Below are 21,275 nucleotides of genomic sequence, written 5' to 3' on the forward strand. Positions count from 1 at the left end.
TCCTCAGAAATACCATCTGCTCCTGGAAAATTTCCTGACAATTGACTATACATCACTGTTACCTCCTCACCTCCCATCTTAGCTGTTGGTTCACAAGCCTCGTCCACCTGTAACCTGGGCATAATTAAGTCTTCCACAAATATTTCCATTTGTAATCTTTCTTGAGTTTCAAATTTCTCCCCTTTAAACAAATTTTCATAACATTTCTGGGATATCTATAAAACTTCTACAAGATCTCTGGTTATTTGTTTTGTTATAGGTTCCCTAAATTTGGCAACAACCCTTTTAATGTTCTGTTGCCTAAGTTGTTGTGCTAAAGGTTTTTGTGCCATGGAGTTATCAAAAAATAGTGTAACTGTAGTCTTTCTAAACTCATGCATATTATCCAGACACTCCCTATTTTTCTCTTTAGCACTCTGTATTTTCTCTTCCTCTTGTTCTGTATGAGTCCCCTTATTCTCCAATACTTTAACCTTTGTCAATCCCTATAAGTAATTTCTGTTTCTACTTTACCATATATTTTTCTCTGTTATTTCAACCCTATTTTTAAACTCTGTTTTTATTTTGTTCCAGTCACTAACTATAACTTCTGAAGATATTTCTGTATTTCCTAATAACTCTTGTGTCTTCCCTAATAACTATTTAATAATTTCCACTACCTATTCCTTAAATTTCTCTCTTTGTAAGTAGTACGTGGGAAAGCATCAGTATCTTATTTTTACTTCATTACCCAGCATTTTATTTTAGTTTTTATTAGTACATGATCAGAAATGGTTATTGGATGTGTGTCGAAGCTTTCAATTAAATGCACATGTTCCTTTGAAATATAATTTCTATCTATTCTAGCCCAGTTATTGTACCTTAGGGAATAATATGTAAATTCTGTGCAAGTTTCTACGACTGAATTCACATCTTCTATTCCAAATATTTTCATAATTTTTTTCAGAAACTACCCTATTTTGTTATATATTGTCTCTTCTTGGGCCCCGATACATCCTCCTTATTGCAAATCAAATTCCAGGCCCCATCTACAAATAATATTCCCTGCTGAAAGCTGATAATTCCTCCCAAAATTTTCTTAAGCTCCATAATAACAGTTTTCAGTTGATTAAAAATACGTGCCACTGTAATCCGCTACCAGTGCCAAAAGCTCCTATCACAAATCTACCATTTTTATAATTTTTTTCCCCTCATATATCACTAATGGAGCCCTCTACAGCAATTAGTATAATTACTCCCCCTTTCCTCTGTCCCTGATATTCTGCTGAATATCCACTCTGAAATCCTCTCTGTCAAATTCACATGCTCATTTCTTTCTGAATGCGTCTCCGACAGCATGATACTTGCACTCTGTATTTCTTAATATAATTAAATACTCTTTCCTTTTTTATCTATACATGTAAGGCCATTCATGTTCCAGGATACTATGGACAGCACAGCCATAATGATAAAAAGCTACTGTTCCCATTAATCATGCACAACAATTTTTTGAATGCGTATTTACAGCTTTTATGTTACATGCATATAATAATGTTTGGCAGGCTGATTTTTTCTACAGTTGTTTCTTCACATCTCCATTTGTACCTATGTCACATTTTCAAGACTTTTTAGTTTTAATGAAAACCCTGAAACAAAACAAAAAAAATACAAAACATTCCTATCCTCTATTAACTAGGAACAAATGCACAAAAGTACATCTTCAAAGCATGAATTTTAACCCTCCAGAAGGGAGCAACTGCTCCACATTGGATGTCTAATTATGTTCTTATACAGGCTGCATGCACTAACATCCATGGGAGCATCAGATAAGAAAAATGCTAAAATGTAATGGAAGAAAAGACGGCCTCAATTGTAAACCCGAGGTTGGTTCTTAATACTACATAGTTTAGCTTGCTTCATTCCTTTAATGAGATTAGTAAGCATGCTGAAAAATAACTTATATGTACAATGTTTTATTTTTTTCAGGATAGAATGCAATAACCTCATACAACAGTACATGTATTTTCTGATACATAACAGAACTATCTGTCAGAGATTATCAGTCTAAACAATGAAGCGCTGCTTACCAAAAACTTAACTGAAAGTTGTTTTTGAAAAAACAGAGTGACATAGGATGCTCTAGAAGTGAAATGCGATTGGGATGCAAACGTGAAAGAGATCACAGGTAAAGAAAAGTGGCTGTTGCTCATGACGAGATGAATAGTAAGGCTCAAAAGGCATGAACTGTTTACCACAGCATGAATGAAAGAATGTACAGCAAATATTCACAAAAACACAATGCAAATATTAGAAGTACCACAGTCAACAAAGTTTATGACAGTATCAAACTTGCTTTGAGATTCCTATATTTACATGAACCATTGTTATGAAAAACAAAAATCTCCTGAAAAATAGTGATATTTTTATGTAGACCATTAAATGATCATGATTCCTGGAACAGGGTCTATATCACATAGTCGAAGTTTTATAGCTTCAAACACGGAATGTTCAAACCATTCCGTTCGAAGTTACAAAACTTCAACTAGTGATAAAAAAAAAAAAAAAAAGTAAAAACAAAATAAACTGTTGTAAGCTGCCCCCCTGCACCCCCACTACTCAAATATACCAACTCTGAAATCACACCACATTGAAATGAACGGAAACTTCCCCTTACAGAGATTTCCGTTTAAACGCTCAAACTTGTACAAGTTTGAACTTATGGTCTCGACCATATGGGGTTCGAACTTGTACTAGTTCGACTATGTGATGGGAACCCCTTGGAACAGCCTTACATTCTAGTAGCAATTTTTCTTCCTATTGCAGGCTTGTTTTGTGTCTAAAAATGCAAGCAATCACTTTAGGGAATCTGCCTAAATTGTTTGTTGTTTGTCTTTAGGCTTTTCCCGGTTAGGGGTCGCCACAGCGGAACTCCGGTCCGCTAATGATTGGCAGTTGGTTTTTATGGTGTTAAGTTGCCAGCCCGACTCCCAACCTTCAACGAAGGCACGCCCATTCAATGCATGTCTTTCGAACGCCCACTCGACCGCGGGGAGGACATGCAGACTCTACACACAAAGCACTCCCAACCCAAGCCGATAATTGAACGGGAGAACCTCTTGCTGTGAGGCAACAACGCTACCACTGTGGAATAGGGAATCTGCCTAAATAAAAAGATGAAATAGACTGAATTCAAAAGAACCTGAATGAAAATAAATCATCATGTAGCATTTTAGATGGTCACTGCTGTTTTCCTATCTTCCAAATATAAACTACTATTTAAATTGCTAGGCTTCCTGAATTCTGCCTAATGCCATTTAATAAGCAGTCTAAAAATTCATAATCAGTCTGCAAAGCTCTAAACCTAACAAAGCATAAGGAACAACTCTCATGGATTCAGAATCCTTAAATCTAAACATGCTTACTACAACAGTAACACAGTAGCTATTATACCTGTTTGTCTGGAGGTGGAACATGAATGATTTTGTCTAATCTCCCTGGACGCAGCAAGGCATCATCCAACATACCAGGCAGATTTGTTGCAGCGACCACCATGACATCTTTGTTGCAAACCTCCAGAAAATCAAGCTAGGAGAAGACAGTGTTCAGTCAGTTCTATACATTTGACATGTGAAGTCATTTTAAAAAAAACACAAGCCTGACTAAAGTGCCATCACACCACTGAAACGGTCAGTTATATACAGTACATTAATACCTTTTCTTGATTAACGGACCATGATCAAAAATCATTAGGCAAAAATCTCACACACAGTAAACTCAGACACTAAAATCAGCAGTACACCACACACCACATCTCACCAAGGCCATCACAATGCACATGATCAATCGTATGCTGAGTCTCTAAAGATTAACTTGACTAAACCTCAGCGACATCCAAAATGCAGCACAAAGCATACTCAGCAAGTTAAAACTACCTCCTCTCATAACACAAGGAGTCCTAAAGTCACAGAACCTGAGCTCATAAGCAGACATCTACCCAACCTGACATTCTAATTATAGGCGACTCCATTGTAAGACATACAAATATATCTCTTACCAGGCTGAGCAAGGAAAAAGTGATGGTTAGTTGCTTGTCTGGTACCAGGATCCATCAGATCACATATGCATTCAAGTCTTTGAACAACAAGTACCTGTATGACTCTGTCATAGTACCTGTGGTCATCAGTGACTTGAAATTTACCTCCCCGGACTATGTGGCGAGAGAGATGATGAACCCCATACATGGGTCCCTCAAATTACCTATGGTATGATCACAATAATTCTAACTTGGGATAATACATGCTTAGCAACCATGGGATGAATAAGGCCAGTCTAAAACCAAATGGGGTAGGTTAATTCATACACCAAAAAAGAAAATGGTTAGACTTAAAATGACCTGCAAGGGAAGCTGGCCTAGTACTTACCTATGAACCCATGATGATTAAAGCTTCTAGCAATCAAGTTCAATTTATTCAGTTTCAGTTATTTTTTCAGTTAAGGAAATGACTTTCTTTGAGCTGTGATACAAAATCTGAATTAACTGGACATAGTAAGGCCTTTGTGATTTTAATTCTGGTGACTGCAAAAAAAAATTACTGGAAAATGGAAATCAGTCTAAACCAATCATATTAAAAGTAGTGTATATAGTAACAAAGACCAAAAAAAAAAAAAAAAAAAAAACCAGGAAGTGGGATATTTAGAAAAGCCTAGCAGCAAATTACAGAAAACAATGGGAACCGTGGGAAAAACACCTGCAGAATAATGATTTGGAAGAGGAATGAGGTTAAAGAGAAGGCACGAACTAAGTACTGTTCCAGTGACAATAACTATATAGAAGATTATATGCGATATTTAATGTTTGTTACTGAAAATATGTCAATATGCTTGTTTTCATTTATTTAAATGTATCATTGCACGTTATAAATGATAACTCAATAAAGATTTTTTTGTTCAAAAAAATTAAAAAAACTGTATTTAAAAACAGAAATGTGCAACACAAGAAGCAAAAATGAACCTAGATATACAGAGTATCAGATGATCAGTGGGCAGTCATCTGAAGAAGGTTAAGTGTTCTGTAATTCCTAAACTCAGTTATTTTTAATCTCCCATTTCCATAAGCCTCTAGTCAGTGGATGACATCACACTAATTGCTAGGTGAGTGAACCATTCCTCTTTCCGTCAATTCTACCTCTATTCAGTAAACACACAAACCAGCAAAACAGTAACAAAAAAAAAAAAAAAAAAAAAATCACACAAGGAAAAAAATAAATTCCTGCCTAACTTACATAGAAATCCAACAGTAACTGCAGAGTGGAAGGGTCATGCAAGCACAGGGGGATGTCAGAAGGATACTAAGCATACATACTGCAGAGGATTCTCCCTCAGAAATCACATGATGATATAATGTGACCTGTTATATCTGGTATCATGTGTTCTCTGCAGGCAGCCACTTTCTCTCTTACACTCCCCATGTCTAAATGTAGCCAAGTTGAATCACTCACTGGTAATATCATGGAACTCTCCCAAGCAACAGAAACTGTTGGCACAGGTCACAGCTCTTATAATCTACTAACAACTTTGCAGGCTTTGCTATTTTAAGTATCCACTGCAGGAATGTTTCCACAAAAACATTAGGACCAAGATCTTAACTGTGAAAGTGGGAAAAAATAATTGGCAATGTCGGGGGCTATGCATCCTTTCCTATTGCAGCAGAGTGTAATTTCAAAGCATGTGGCAGCACAGGGTACACACCATTGAGCTGCAGGACTTCCAAAGAAAGATTCCAAACAGGAGCAGAATGAAGAAAAAAATAAATTTTATGTCCACCAGAAAAGGTCCACAATGTGGGATTTCAGTGTTTATGTTCCATGAAACTGTTTGCAGTAAGGTGGATCATTTTAACATATTTTGGTTTGGCCCAGAAATGCTGAGACAAAAAAAAAACATCAATATTGGGCAAGAATTAAGGGTGGTGGTTATTGACATGTAGCAGATGCAAAAGTGACTTTATAAAAACATAGATGAATCTTGATTTCTGTAACAAGAAATTATGCCTGGAGAAATGCAACCATAATTCTTTGCAGTACATGGAGTTACAAATGCACCAGTGTACTACTAGATACAGAGAAGAAAACAAATGTGCTTTACAGCTTTGAAACCTAAAAAAGCACTTTGCACTGACACACAGAGACCTGTCAGAAGAGTAACCTCTAAGAGCTTTAAAAGAGGTTAGGACACTTGGCTCTGTCACAGCCAACTCAGATTATTTCTTTCACCATCAATGCTATCATTTTAAAATGGGACAATCACAATTAACTTTACAAAAGGTTACTTTCATGGTCTACAAGAACCTAGTGGATCCTTCCAACTATAAAAGATATCCCTTTGGAGATGTACAAAGCCAAAGTTAAATGTTCCATAAAAAGACTTGGACATCATCATAACTAGCTAAGCTCATTGTGTAGCAAAGTAAAGTTGTGTAAGATCTTACCACAACAGTAGATGTCCAAATTCTCACTTTTGCAGTATTCTTTACAACTGGGATATCATGCCATGGACAGACAAACAGCCAGCCAGCATAACACAGTATTTACACCTTCTCGGTGCCCTACATCAGACATATGGCCTAAGTCCAAGGTATAAGGTACAAATGTAACGTATGAGCGCCTAATCCTCAGCACTGAATTGTCCCAGAAGAACAAGAGCAATCAATGAATGGAAGAAGAAAGAGAGAGGAGAAACCGAAAGACCCCTTGGCCAGAAGGAAGGTAATGGAGGATAACAAGGGAGAAGGAGGGAGGGACAGAATACTACAACAGTGAGAAAGTACAGTTGTGTACACTTACCATAAATGTAGATGTGTGGGTGTATTCACTGTTGCAGTCACCACACTTGGGTTATGTGCCTGCAGGTAGCCCTCAGTCGGCCTGAATACCAGAGTCTTGGGATTTCTGCGTTGGATACTGTTGCTTCTTCCATGACATCAGGGGTATAAAACATGCAGCCGATGCCATTACATCAGTTTTTCTTGCCCCAGATGTCAGGAGCCCCCAAAATAGGAAGCAATTATATGGTGTGGAAGACCTCCAGTAAAAAGTACATACCATTGCCATAAAATATGGCCAAAAAAGAGGATGGGTAGAAAGTATAGAAAAGTCAGGGGGCTGGAGGGAGGGTAACCAGGAATGCAACAGTGAATACACTCCAACATCTACATCTGTGGTAAGTGTATACAACTGTACTATGTTCTTTGTGTTTTACTGTTGCAGTCATCACACTTCGGTAGATTCCCAAAGCTGAGGAAGGGTGGAGGTAGTCAAGAAGAATTAGGGCTGGCTAGCAGGCCTTGTAAGACTGTTGTAGCAAATCCAGTTCTGGATTAAGAAAAAATAGGCAAGTGGTAATGCTTGGTGAAGGTGTGTACAGAACTCCAGGTTGCAGCTTCCAGGATGTCCCTGGTGGGGACCCCCCTGAGAAATGTTGTAGAGGTTGAGGTAGCCCTACTGGAATGGCTTCTGATCCCCTGTGGGGTAGGTTTTCCATGGTGTTTGTAGCAGAAATGGATGCAGTGTGCTATCCATTTGGAGATGGTTTGCTTTGAAATGGCCTTGCCCTCTGCCCCTGTAGCAAAGCTGACTAGCAGCTGGTTAGATTTCCAGAAAGGTTTAGTCCTGTCAAGGAAGAACCTAAGCTGCCTGTCCATGTCCAGGGAGTGCAGGATCCTTTCTCCTTTATTCTGAAGATTAGGGAAAAAAAGTTGGTAAATGGATGGATTGGTTTAAAGCCACACTAGATACCACCTTGGGCATAAATGGTGGGTTAGTCCTGAGGGAAACCCTGTCCACATGGAAGATAATGAAGGGTTCCACGGCCATAAGTGCCTGCAACTCAGACACTCTTCTTGCTGAAGTGATGGCTAGAATTAAGGCTGTTTTCCAAGAGAGGAATTTTAACTCTGCTGTAGCAGCAGGCTCAAAGGGGGGAAGTGTGAGCTTCTCCAGTACAAAGTTAAGGTCCCAGGCTGGAGTAAGAGCTCTCCTCGGGGGTCTTAAATTTTTGGCTCCTCTCAGGAACTGTTTGACCAGAGGGTGCGAGAAGAGGGGTGGGCTCAGTACTGTAATGAACTGAGATGGCAGAGGCATGAATCTTAATTGAAGAAAAGGATAGGCCTTTGTGGAGCAGTTCTGTTAGATAATCTAGGATTTGGGGTAAGTTGGGCACGGTTGTTTCCTTTCCCTGAGACTGGTTCCACGAACAGTATCTTTTCCACTTTTCTGAATAGGATTTTCTAGTACTAGGCCTCCTGGCCTCAAGGATGACATCCAGCACCTGTTTGCTGAGGGTTGCTGGTGATGTATTCAGGGGATGAGCCAGGCTGCTAGGTTCAGGGTTTGCAGCTGTGGATGCAAAATCTGGCCCTCCTGCTGGGACAGCAGGGAAGGGGTCTGAGGCAGATGCCATGGTGGCACTACTGTCAGACTGTGTAAAAGTGGGTACACCACTGCTGGCATGGCCAGTCTGGTGCAATCAGGATTGTCCTTGGCTTGTCCTGTTTGATCTTTAGTAGAACTTTCGAGAGGAGGGGCAGAGGGGGGAAAGACATAGATTGAGAGGTTTTCCCATGTAAAGGACAGGGCATCCACTTTCCATGCTTGGCTGTGGGGAGTTCTGGTGCAACATTTGCTCAATTGATGGTTCTGGCGGAAGCAAAGAGGTCCACCTCTGGTGCCCCCCACCTGTGGATCAGAAGCTTGAATGATTTGGGTTCCAGTTTCCACTCGTGTGGGTCCATTAGATTTCTGCTTAAGCCGTCTACCAATGAATTTAGTCTGCCTGGCAGGAATTGAGCTTGCAGGTGCACTTGATTGCTCAAGGCTGTGTTCCGCAAAGCCATGGCTAACCTGCAGAGTGGGTAGGAATGAGTTCCCCCCTGCTTGTTTACGTACCACATAACTGTGGTGTTGTCTGTCTATCAATAGTTGTCCTGGAAGGATAAGGTATTTGAAGGCTGTCAGAGCATTCTGTACAGCTAACATTTCTTTTAGATTGATATGCAGATGCATTTGTTTTGGGCTCCATTTGCCTTGCAAGCATTTGCCTGCCAAGTGCACCCCCCATGCATACTCTGATGCATCTGTTGTCAGAGTTTGGGCGGTGAGGGGGTTGAGTGAAAGGGAGTCCCTTGTTGTGGTAGCAGACCTCTGCCCACCAAAGGAACTCTGTCCTTAGGCAAGGAATGATAGGAATCATTGTTTCCAGGTCCTGAGAATGTTGAAATCAGAGACATTTTAAGCACCACTGAAGTGGAATTAATAGAATGCAGCACTTTTCTTGCAGATAGCTGGGTTTGGGTGGCCAGTAGATTGAAGTAGTTTGTCAAATAAATCTGTTTTTCTGGAGTGAGGAATGCCATCTGGGAAGTTGTGTTTAAGCTTGCTCCCAGGAATACATTCTTTTGGCTGGGTACCAAATGTGATTTCTTTTCATTGATGGTATACCCCGGAGAAGTTAGAAGTTTCTTTACAAATGTCAGGTGCTGAAGTAGCAATTCCTGACTGTCCACTTGAATCAAGCAATCGTCCAAGTATGGGTAAATTTGGATTTTTCTCTGCCTGCAGTATGCAATGGCTGGAGCCAGGCATTTTGTGAATACCCTGGGCACAGTAGATAAGCCAAAGGGGGAAGTGCAGAGAACTGAAACGTAGAGATTTCCTGCAAGATTCCCTTATGGGGATGTGCAGATATGCTTCTTTTAAGTCTAAGGTGACTAGCCAGGAGTCCTTGGCTAGCATAGGAAGCAGCTGTGGGAAAGTAAGCATTCTGAATTTTGGAACCACCAGGAAGGTGTTGAGAATAGACAGATCCAGGATAGGGTACCAAGAGTTTTCTTTTCTGGGCACCAGAAACAGTCTGGAGTAGAAACCCTGTCCCCTTTGCTCTGTTGGGACAGGTTGAATAGCCTTGATTCTGAGAAGAGAAAGTACTTGCTTTTGGGCCTCTGCCCACTGGTTTGGGAAGGAGGTCTGGCAATCCGCTTGGGATTGGCAGTGCGTGGAAGTAGAATCTGTATCCCTGGGATACAATGTTCAAGACCCATCTGTCCTGGGTAATGTACTCCCAGTTTTTTGCATGCAGGGTGAGTTTTCCTCCTAAGGGTGCAAGTACTTGGGCAAGGCTGGGAAGGATGAAGGACACGTCATTGTGAACTTTTTCTTTTTTTTACTAGTCCCTGTTTTTGAGGTGGGAGCACTCCATTGTTTAGATCTGTGCATATCCTGAGACTGTAGTCTTGGTGGTCTGCTACCCCTGGGTTTGGGCTGAGAAGGTCTGGGAGGGACTGGAAAGGACCATTTTGTTGAAGGCCAATGCCTACTGAATCTAGGTGGCTGTACCTGTAGGAAATCTTTAACAGTTTGCATATATTTAGCTTTTTCCTCCATCTTTTTTAAGGACTTCTTCTGCTTTAGTACCAAACAAACGTTCTTGGTTTAATAGAGCATCTAGTAATTTTGCTTTGACATGGTCTGGCAAGATTTGTTCCTTTAGCCAAGCATGCCTTCTAAGAATAGACCCAGTGACAGCAGCCCTGCAAGATGCTTCTAAAGCATCAAAACCACACTGCAAAGTATGTTTTCCAACTTGGTTTGCAGAATGCATTAACTCTTGTAAATCTTTATGTTCTGCACAATCAGGAATCAACTTTTTTGTTTAATTAGTTCAATAATATGTTGCTGATACTTTAACATGTGAATCTGGCAATTTAAAACCCTGATGGCAAGAGCAGCAGAGGTGTATACCTTCTTCCCCCATCTGTCTAAAGCCCTAGAATCCCTGTCCGAAGGGGTAGTGTTTTTGGCTGTAGTACCCTTAATGACTTTAGGTCCCTGGATCCACAGTAGGATTCTTAAATAGAAATTTGTGAGAGTCAGGCACTCTAGTACCTGTCAGGCTTTCTGGGAGCTGGTGGCAAAGTATCAGGGGTAAGACTGGATTCCATGAAGGCACCATCCGCAATTTCCAGAACAGGAGGGATAGCTAGAGGCCTGTGCTGAGGCAAGTTTAAAAATTCCCTGAGTCTCTTTTTGGACTCTGGGTAGTCCTGGCACTCCCAGCGGAAATGCTCTCTGAGGGTATACGGGGTTTCACCGAAAGAAAAATCCGCTGGTGGGGAGACAGAGGGAGTGGAATCCTCTGCATCAGAATCCTCATAGGTAGATAAAGGTATGTCCTGGTAATCAGAGGGGTCAGAGCCATCGGACTCATGATCTGAAGAATCAGAAGAAAAATCAATTCCTTGTCTTTTAGAGGGGGGAGGCTGGCTTCCCCTAATTAAAGTACTAAGGTCTTCAGCCATCCTAAGCATTTGTTTCTGTGGCATGGGGGCCTGAGAATGCACTTTGGTCATCAGTTTCCTAGGTGTAGTGTGAACTCTGGGCCTGAGAAATTTGGTAGTTTTAGTTTGAAACGAAATAGTCGGTTAAATATGATCATCAGAAGGCCTGAATACACCCTCAGAAGACGGTGCCTGCACAGCGGCTCTGAACCCATCTAAGGTAGAGACATCCGAAGGTTCCACAGTCGAAGAAGCCTCTCGCGAATGGGTCTCATTAGAGGCCTGTGAATCTGTAGAAGCGGGTATCAGGGGCTGCGAAAGTGTCTCACTGAGTACCGGCGGTCTGGCGAATAGCTTAACGGAAGCGTTGTCGGCAGTTTTGGACCTATGCGGTCTGTTTCTGTCTTTATCCTCATGTTTTTTCAGAAGATCAGTAGTCGGATGGCTTATCGAAGACATTTTGGAATGTGGAGAATGAGTGTGAAAGAATTTAGTGACAAAGATAGCCCGATGATGAATAGTTCGGGCGTTGAACAGGGCACAAAACCAACAGTGAGGAATGTCGTGGTCTGGACCTAAACAGGTGACGCAGTAAGAATGAAAATCTTTTTGAGGTATTTGCTTTCCACAGGCAAGACAATTATTAATTTTTTCTGGTATCGGTTAGAGCAAGAAAAAGGATCCCCAATGGGGTACTTACATTTAGAAGACTTCAACTCTTAAACTCGAATAATGAAAATTTCAGTTAGCGGCTGACCAGCACTTGCGATCTGCTTCTGCTTCGTGCTCCCCTCGGCAAGAAAAGATGATGCAATGGCATCAGCTGCATGTTTTATACCCCTGATGACCTGAAGTCATGGAAGAAGCGACAGCATCAGACGCAGAAATCCCAATACTCTGGTATTCGGGCTGACTGAGGGCTACCTGCAGGCACATAACCCAAGTGTGATGACTGCAACAGTGAAACACGAAGAACATGTAGGACATTCTAATGTTTTGGTAAGTTTTTACACAACTGTACTATGTTCTTCCTTATCACTGTTCAGTATTCTTTATAAATAGGGGAGTACAAAAGCTACTGGAGAGGATTTAAGGAGAAAGCCACAGAGGAGCTTTCCAAAAACCCATGAAGGATGGCCCTGGCAACCCAAAGAAGGTATGACCCCTGCACTGCTGGCCCAGTAATCAAGAAGCCTCAATCCTCACCACTAACACCAGTGAGAGACGTGCACATTGGAAGGATGACAAGAACACACAGTGAAATCTGGGGCTGGTTTCTCCCTCTCTCTCCAGATCCCCAATAAGACTCCCCACTGGCACAGCTATAGGGTTAAGATCTCAGCTGAGTGGTCAAGCCAAAACCTCTAGCACCCTCTCTGTCCATCCAGTGCTTTGTGCCCCTGCCCAAGCAGCTGATGCACACACACAAACTTTGAGATATGATTTATATGCAAACTCACAAACACTCCTGGGAAAGGCTGACACAGGTTCACAAGCTATGCCCCCTTCTGCCCAGACTATAAGGTATAATCACTGCCACCAATCAGCTCTCTATCAGCTACTATACCTTCTCAAAGGGTGACCAATTCTTCTGTGTAATGTTACTATTATCCAAACGGAAAGTGTGTCCAAGACTTTAAGGCTATTCAAGAGTGGCCTGTACAGTGTCCCCAAATACATGTGCAAGTACTCTAAGAGCTTAAATAGCTCTAAATAAACCAGCCACAATTAAAAGGTTTAAATATACTTAATAATAAATAATAAAAGCACAAGACAATACTCAATAACTCAACACAGTGACAACAGAGTTCAGAATCACAGAAAATATTGTAAAACAACATTGCAGGGCAGTCTCACATAAATACACAAAACATCTAGACTGGTCTTACTATATTCCTATATATCTCTAAGAGAAGCTATGTTCTGAATAACTTACTTACAATGCCAGGCAAATGCAAGTGCTGAATGGATGTTTACAGGTCCAAAGACAAGATACAAAATGCACAGACTCACTCTCTGAGATGGAACCACTATCAAACATTTCTGCTGGGATATCTCAGATTATATAATTCTTGTCACCTCTGCCTTTAGTTCCCAGGCTAACAGGAACTTAAAATGTAACACCCCTGTACCAAAAATACTTCTCTCTCAGAAGTTTTGCCTAGAAATGGAAGTCAAAAAGCTGTTAAACACTTTTACCTTGGAAACCTGTAATTATTTCTGTTTCCAAACAATAGAAAGAATTTTCAACTGCAGACATTCTGCCTCCTAGCTGAGCTTACCACCATCATAAACAATTCAACTTATTTTCTTAGACTTTTGCTGTTTTCCAGTAGGGTGCACTGTGGTTACATTTTTGAAGCTCAGCACATAACATGCAGTTTACTTACATTTGTAAGACAAGCCTATGGATCATATTAAGAATTACAAATGACATGAGGTTTTTTTACAAAATTTTAGCTAGCTGGGCTGGCAACCTTCACAGAAGGAACCTTAAGAAAGCTGTTGAGAAAGGAGAGATCCAGAATGGGCCTCCAAGACTGTTCCTTTCTGGGAACCAAAAACATCCTGGAGTAAAAACCTGTGCCCTGCTGAGAAGTACGGACTGGCTGGGTGGTTCCCTGTACTAACAGATGCTGAAGGACCAAAGGAAAATGACAGCGCTGGCCAGGAGAAGGAGGTTGAGGAAGTCCTGAGAAAGGAGGAAGGGGCTTCCAAATCATAAAATAACCATGTTGGGTAATGGAAATGTATTTTTTTATTTATTTGCAGTTTGATGACTGGGGAGGTCCACTGGGCTCAAGGAGCCCGTTTTCAGTGGAGGCCCAGGGAGAAAAGCTCCACAATACAAAGTAAAAACTCCATAATATCAAGTACAATACACAGTAGAAATACAACCAAAGTAAGTAGATTTTACATACAAAATAGCAAAAATTAAACAAAGTTAAAGAGGAACATAGAGTAACATACAATACATATTTACAAGTTTACTGGTTGAGAACAGTAGAACAGAGTTAGATTAGTACAGATGTTTAGATCATCTGAGAATGGTATAGAAGTGACATTAGCAAGAAAGCAGTACATAGGGTTAATCCCTAATGTGTAAGAAAGAACTAACCTTATGCGGGATGAATGCACTCAAGTATTAAGCAGGTTAGGGAGGTAGAGTGCAATTGCATATCAGCCAAGAAGCTGTGTTTATCTGTTATCAGACAGAAAAAGACTAAGTCAACCTGAGGGACACAGGAATCTGGCCAAGGGGTAAAAGTGGTTGAATGTCAAACAGAACCACACTTGTCAGAAAAGATGATATTTGACACTTAAAACCCTGAGAAGACTTTTCAGGAAAAACTCTTTTGGAAGACTACCTGCCCCTGGAAGGCTTCCTCAGCTGCATATGGACAAAAAAGTTTTAGAATAATTTCTCTGAAACTTAGCAGCAGAAAGGAAGATCTGTTTTAGATCCTGCAGAACTTTACCTTTATCCTGGAGGGGCTTAAAAGCTCAACAGCACTAGAGCCAAATTCTGATTGTCTAAGGGAGAATCCAGCAATTTAGCCTTAAGGTCTACTGGTAGAGCCTGTAAGCACAACCAGAAATTCCACTTCATCACAGACCGATATTGCTGCCCTACAGGAGGCATCAACAACCTCGTAATTGCATATAACAGAATGGCGGGCTACCTGAGAAGCAGAACTCAAAATGGAAATATCAGAAGACTTTGCCTCAGAATCAGTCTTATCGGTCAGAATGCCCCCAAGTTTAGAAACAAGAGCCAGCACATACCTACTCATAAAGGTCAGGTAGTTAGTGTCCCTGAAAGCTAAGGTAGCAGATGTATATACCTTTTCCCCATACATGTGCAAAGCAAGACTTCAAGACTGTCCTTATCTGAAGGTAAAGGCTTAGAAAAGGACAGTAGCTTAGATGGTTTATCAGAGGCCAGGGAATCACAACAGGGTCAGAGGAAGGACTTTTATACAAAAATATTTGAGCTTCAGGGACTTTATAGAACCTGTTATGCTTCCTAGGGTTATGGGGCTGGGAATTGGGGGCTTGAGAAGCCAAAGAGAAAGTAACCAAAAGGGGTATCCAACACTCGAGGAACTGTATACGGCTTGGATTAATCTTATTTATAAGAGCTCATAGTACCGATTTTGAATGTCAGAAACCTGAGCAAAATCACACAAATTGTTCCATCATAGGTACTACAGTATCTCCAAAGGATAATTCCTCCATAGGGGAATCAGGAGAAAGTGAATTCTCTTCTTCAGATTCCAGGCAAGAAAAGAGTGGATATGAGAACAGTAAGCCAATGAAGCCTCACCAGAGCCTAAGTCCAACTCTTCCTCAGAAGAAGTTTAGAAGTAGGACAGGATCAGGGAACAGAGGCAGGGACAGACAACCCTTGACAGGGCTTTAAAGCCATAATGGCATTGAAAACTCCCTCATTAAAATCCTGCCATTCTTTAATCATAGGGGCCAGATGTCTAGTATTCTGCTTCTTTTTTAAGGGAACATCAGCCTTAACAAATATAGATGGTTTAAACCCCTGCCTAGATTCAATGAGGGTACTAGGCACCTCTTCCTAACAAGTATTTGAGGAATCCCCCAGGCACCTCTGATAGAATCAACCAGAGTTCCACTCCTTGTCTGTAGCAGATGTAGCCACATCCTCAATGGATGTGCTAGTAAACAGCCCATGCTGGCCTCCAAATAGGTCACAACAGAGGTAGCTGACATTGACAACGAACAGTCTTCATCCAACTCAATGAATGTCTAGAAGTGGCTGGACAGCAACAGAGTCAATGTGTGCTCTCTCTCAGCTTTTTTTCTTAAGTGGCGTCTGAACATCGGGGTGGGAGGATTCAGAGGCTATGGTACCCTGAGTTAAATGTTTTAAACACTGGGTGTCCAAATAAATGGAAAGGGACAAAAAATGTCTGTGAAGCATCTTAGGGACAAATGCCTGACACATATCACACTGAATATGGCCGTATGTAGCACCCAAACAAAAAAGGCACTTCTCACGTCTATCATTATCAGGAATTTGCCTCCCACACTCACATTTTCTCTTCCTGGATGACATGTAAAAATATTCAAAAACAAACCCATGTACAGATAAATGGTCAAAGCAATCAAAAAAGAAGAACCATAAACTAAAAGAATGCTGACCAAATGTCTTCCAGTGAAAGTGAGCGAATTTGTCTCACTTTTATGAGAGACTTCTACAGAATACACACACTGCTGTACAAACCTTTAAGTAGCCATATAAACCATGTGATCTAAGTCATGTAACCAAAACAAATGAAGTGACTAAACACTTAAAGGTACATATCAAATACAATATACAAACACACAAAGAAGTTATCAGACAAAAAGTGTTTTTATAGTTTGGCAGCCCTCATTTTTAAAACACATTTACTAGAAATGTCATCATTTAAACCACAAGATACCCCAGAATTTAATCTCAGTTGCCAGAACTCCTTCCTGTATTCAGTCATATTTACCGATCCACCTTGCACTGGTTAAGAAACTTGTTCCAATACGAAAAATATGAACTTTTTCAACTGGTACATTTTGTGCATGTTTACTATGGGCATTAGTTGAACCTTTGTTTTTTATGCTGTAATTATGCTCATAAATTCAAGTGTTCTATCTCTCCCCACAAAAAAAAATTATCACAGGATATACAATTATATCCACATATATATTCCACAATTATATGGTCCTATACAACCAATGATCTTTTTATATTCTGGTACAGATATATTAATTGTGTCATTGATAAATCTACATTGGCTGCAGCAAACACACAATCATTTTTCTTACATTACCTGAGTAGGAGGCAGACTTACCTTCAAGCTTGTCTTTAAGATTGCTGTTCCTTTATACACAAATAAGGGCACATCACCCAAAACATGTTTATGGGGACTATTCTTGAAGGGTAGCTCTGAATTATGATATATTATGTTTTTCATGGGCCTGTTATTCTTGTCATAAGGTAAAATAACAGCAGTTTTAAAACTGACTCATACTGGATGTTTGTTTTTTTTCTAACTGAATCAGGTGGCTTCAAAAAAGATTCTAAATCACTTCCCCTCCTACTGGAAATTTTGGTTGCTAAATTGTGGATTGTTTCTTGGGTTATCCTCTCTCCAGATACATTGAAGACAAAACCTCTACTTCCTTCATGAACATTTCATCATCTGAAGTCAGTATAGAAAGCTTTATAAACTGCCTCAACCAACCCTTTCTTTTACGGTACAGGGTGATGGCTAATAAAATGTAAACAAAACTGTAGAAGTAGGTAGTCTTCCTATATCTATTAGATTCAAATTGCCCCACAGTTAAATGTTTGGAAATGACATCTACAAAATTCATTGTTAAGTTATCATATTGAAAAGTAAATTCTAAAAAGTCATAAAAAGTTAGTTGGATCATTCAAATAAGTAAAAAAAGATATTTCATCCTCATCACCATACCCCAATAAAAATGTATCATTCTATACATCATACATATAACAACATTTTGGGTTTGAAAGGACAATTAAGGATAAAACGTTTCTCCCAGCACCCATGTCCACACCTCTTTTCTGTTGGAAATATTCTCCCTCAAAAAACATAAAACTGTTATTTAAAACCATTTCCATCACCTCATGAAGCAAACAAATCTTTGCATTGTCAAAAGGTGTGCACGTCACAATGGCTTCATGGAACCAAGCAAGATCAATGTTATGTAGGATATAGGAAAAGAGATCTTTCACATCAGCTGTCACCAATAGTATGTTCATTAATGTTTTTATCTGTAAACCATTATAAAAATGCCACAAGTAAATTAAAACATGACTGACACTGTGAAAAATGTTTTTAACATTACATCAGTCTATGTGGCTAGTCATTCAGTTTTAGGACCACATGAAGAAACAATTAGCTTATATGGCGGGTCAGACAATTCCTTGTGAAGTTTTAGAATACCAAACACTGCTGGGGTTATGGGAAATTTAACTAAAAGAAACTTACGTAGAGTTTTGCCAATAAAACCTTCACACAGTAAGTTTTTAAACCATATATCAATCCTTCAAACTGCAATGTTGTTGAAGTTCTTAGATGTGGGATCAGATGATGTACCATTACATAAAATAAAAGATAGATTAAAAACATAAATATTGTGGTCAACTACAACCAACCCCCCCCCCCTCCCCGTTGTCCAGTTTCATGATCCAAGTAGACCAGATGGATGTGCTTGCTATGACTTTCTCAAAAACAGCAAGCACAGGATTGGGGAGGGGTTAGGACTTTTATGCTTAACCACAGAATTTGAAAAAAAACATCATTATTTACTGTTCAATGCATCAAGAACTGTAAGTTAACTTCACATACAAAACATTTCAGCTCAGTAACTGTCATTCTAGCTTGCATCGTTGGAACAAATGTCAGCCCTTTTGAAAATACATCCAAGAGGCTGGGGTAATAGCCAGGGAACTGTAGCTGAAAACTCAAATTGAATAAATCTGAAAAACAAACAAAAAAAAAAAACTGTTGCTAATCTCTTCCATGAGCACCACGGCCTCTGCCCCAGAAATAGACAGTTCTCTCTGGTTTGCATGCTGACAAAAGTTGTGTAGCTCATGACTGTTGTAATGATTTGCCAGTCTCTTGGCATAATGCCCACTCAGACAAAAGATTTATGAGCATAATTAAAGTATACAAAACAAAGATTCAACTAATGTTTCAAAAAGTTCAGATTTTTTGTATTGGAACCAGTTCCTTATCCAGTATGAATTTGAAAAAGGGAAAAATGATTGACTACAGGGAATTGTGGCAATTCAGATTAAATTCCAGGGTATCTCCAAGTTTAAATTATGACATTTCTATTAATTGTGTTTTACAAAATGAGGGCTGCCAAGCTATAAAAGCATTTTTTGTTTGGCACCTGTTTTTTTGTTGTTGTTGTGTCTTTCGGCTTTTCCCGGTTAGGGGTCGCCACAGCAGAACTCCGGTCCGCTAATGATTGGTAGTTGATTTTTACGTGCCGAGTTACCAGCCCCGACGCACAACCTTCAATGAAGAAACGCCCATTCACGCATGTCTCGATGCAGAAGACGCTCTAGCTGAGAATCGAACCGGACAGCGTCTTACTGTGAGGTGACAACTGTTTTTAAGTGTGTTTATATATTTTCATTGGTATGTGTCTTTAAAGATTTAGTCACCTGATTGCAGGGTCACATGACTTGCATCACATATTATATGGCTATTTAAAGATTTCTATAGCACTGTATGTTTGTATTTTAAAGATGTCTCTAATAAAAATGAAATGAAGGTGCTCAAATTCACTGGAAGACATTTGTTCAGCATTCTTTTCATTTATGAGACATGTAAAGCGATAACAGAAGAATTAAAAATAGGATGGTAGAGACCTCAATGGGGCATTTACCCTTAGAAAATTCAGTAAGTAGACCAATGCTGCAAAAGTCTTGCAGACTGAAATCAAAGGTAGTGTTCGAAATGACGGCAAAAAAGTTCTGAGGATTAGGTAGTATGTCACATACTTACCTTTCACCTTTGACATAGGACATATGACACATGGAAGCTACAGAGGCTTTGGTATACTGGTCAGACGTTTAGATATCCATGGCAGGATATCCCAGTTGTAAAGAATACTGCAATAGTGATAAGGAAGGACATCTAGCTTTCTGCAGTATGGAATTTTTAAATTACAGAATTTTAGGAATTTTCTTACATTCTCTAGATTAACTGCACTGTTTCCCAGCACTTAAAAAGACTGGTGAAGATGCTTGTCTAATCTGTCCATTAATCTCAGAAGAAGCAAGACATGAACTGCAACTACTTTAAAGCTCCTTCAGCAGAAGCATCATATGTCAAAGAAAATAAATGAACTTCCATGAAGAGGTATGAAGTGATTTTTTTTTTTTTGTTTTTTATTGGATTTTTATCTACTGGTCCTGGTTTTGGTCCGAGTTTTACTTTGGCTAACTGGTATTTTAAAGTCTACGCATATAATCAGTAATATAAGAGCCAAAACCTTTTTTTTTAGCTCTGTACAGCATTTCAAGTAAATGGTCATGATGTATTTTTCTGATAACAATCACCAAATGACAGCTCACAGTCTAAGATCATGCTTAAGAATTTAACGGATGACATGCCTTCAGTGCAAGTTTCATCAGCTCCTGTGGTCAGCACATTTCTGTATTTAAAAGACACAACTAAGCCTGGCTGCAACATCAGGAAATTATTTTGCAACTTTGCTTAAGCACTACGTTTTGTGTCTATGTCAAAAGCAGCAGAATACTCAGGATATTTGAAAACATGTTTTCCACAGCCATATCCCATACCGTTTACAAATAAAGAGTAGAAAGTAAGTAATCAGAGAGATCCCTAAGATGTACTCATCTATACTATCCTTTTTGGACATTTGTGTGCTGTAATGACATTTATTAATGGAGTTTAAAGGAGATTACAGCTGTAGTACTGCAAATCAATAAAATACAGCCAAATGTGCCTCATTGCCCCCCCCCCCCCAAAAAAAAAAAAAGAAAGAAATTGGTAGCATTAAGTTATACCACTTTGAAAACGCAATGGAGCGGCTTCCAGTAGCCTAATATCAGGTCCAGGACTACCCAAAATGAAACAGGAAATCACTGAATGCTTCTAACAAGTGAAAATCACAAATGTGAAATTATGCATAACCTTATTATATGGCTTTTACTCCTTGACCTGTACTTTGTTCTACTTCCCAGGCGGGAATCCTTAGGCATTTTTGAAAAATAAGACTTTAAGATTCAGCCGTTAGCTTTTATTGATATTCCTGTTATCCAAATCAATCCTGATTGGTATGTTTTTATGTCATGCTATAAAATGTGCAGTTTATCTTTTGAGATATACTATGCTTGGAGATTTTGCTAGGCAGTCTCATACAAGGGAACTGCAATGAATGATTGCTCTTC

The 21,275-nt window shown here is 39.7% G+C and overlaps 1 protein-coding gene across 2 annotated transcripts in view; it reads right to left on the minus strand.

Moving 5' to 3' along the window:
* Positions 1-21,275, minus strand: part of SPATA5L1 (spermatogenesis associated 5 like 1) — a 259,837-nt gene that overhangs the window by 57,289 nt on the left and 181,273 nt on the right. For both annotated transcript variants that reach the window (XM_044077627.1, XM_044077626.1), the window contains one exon: positions 3,430-3,564. In XM_044077627.1, coding sequence (XP_043933562.1) covers positions 3,430-3,564 — 135 coding nt within the window. The remainder of the gene's footprint in view (positions 1-3,429; positions 3,565-21,275) is intronic.

Source organism: Protopterus annectens, chromosome 7.part0, assembly GCF_019279795.1.
Source record: "Protopterus annectens isolate FY-2018-M chromosome 7.part0, PAN1.0, whole genome shotgun sequence".
Taxonomy (NCBI): domain Eukaryota; kingdom Metazoa; phylum Chordata; order Ceratodontiformes; family Protopteridae; genus Protopterus; species Protopterus annectens.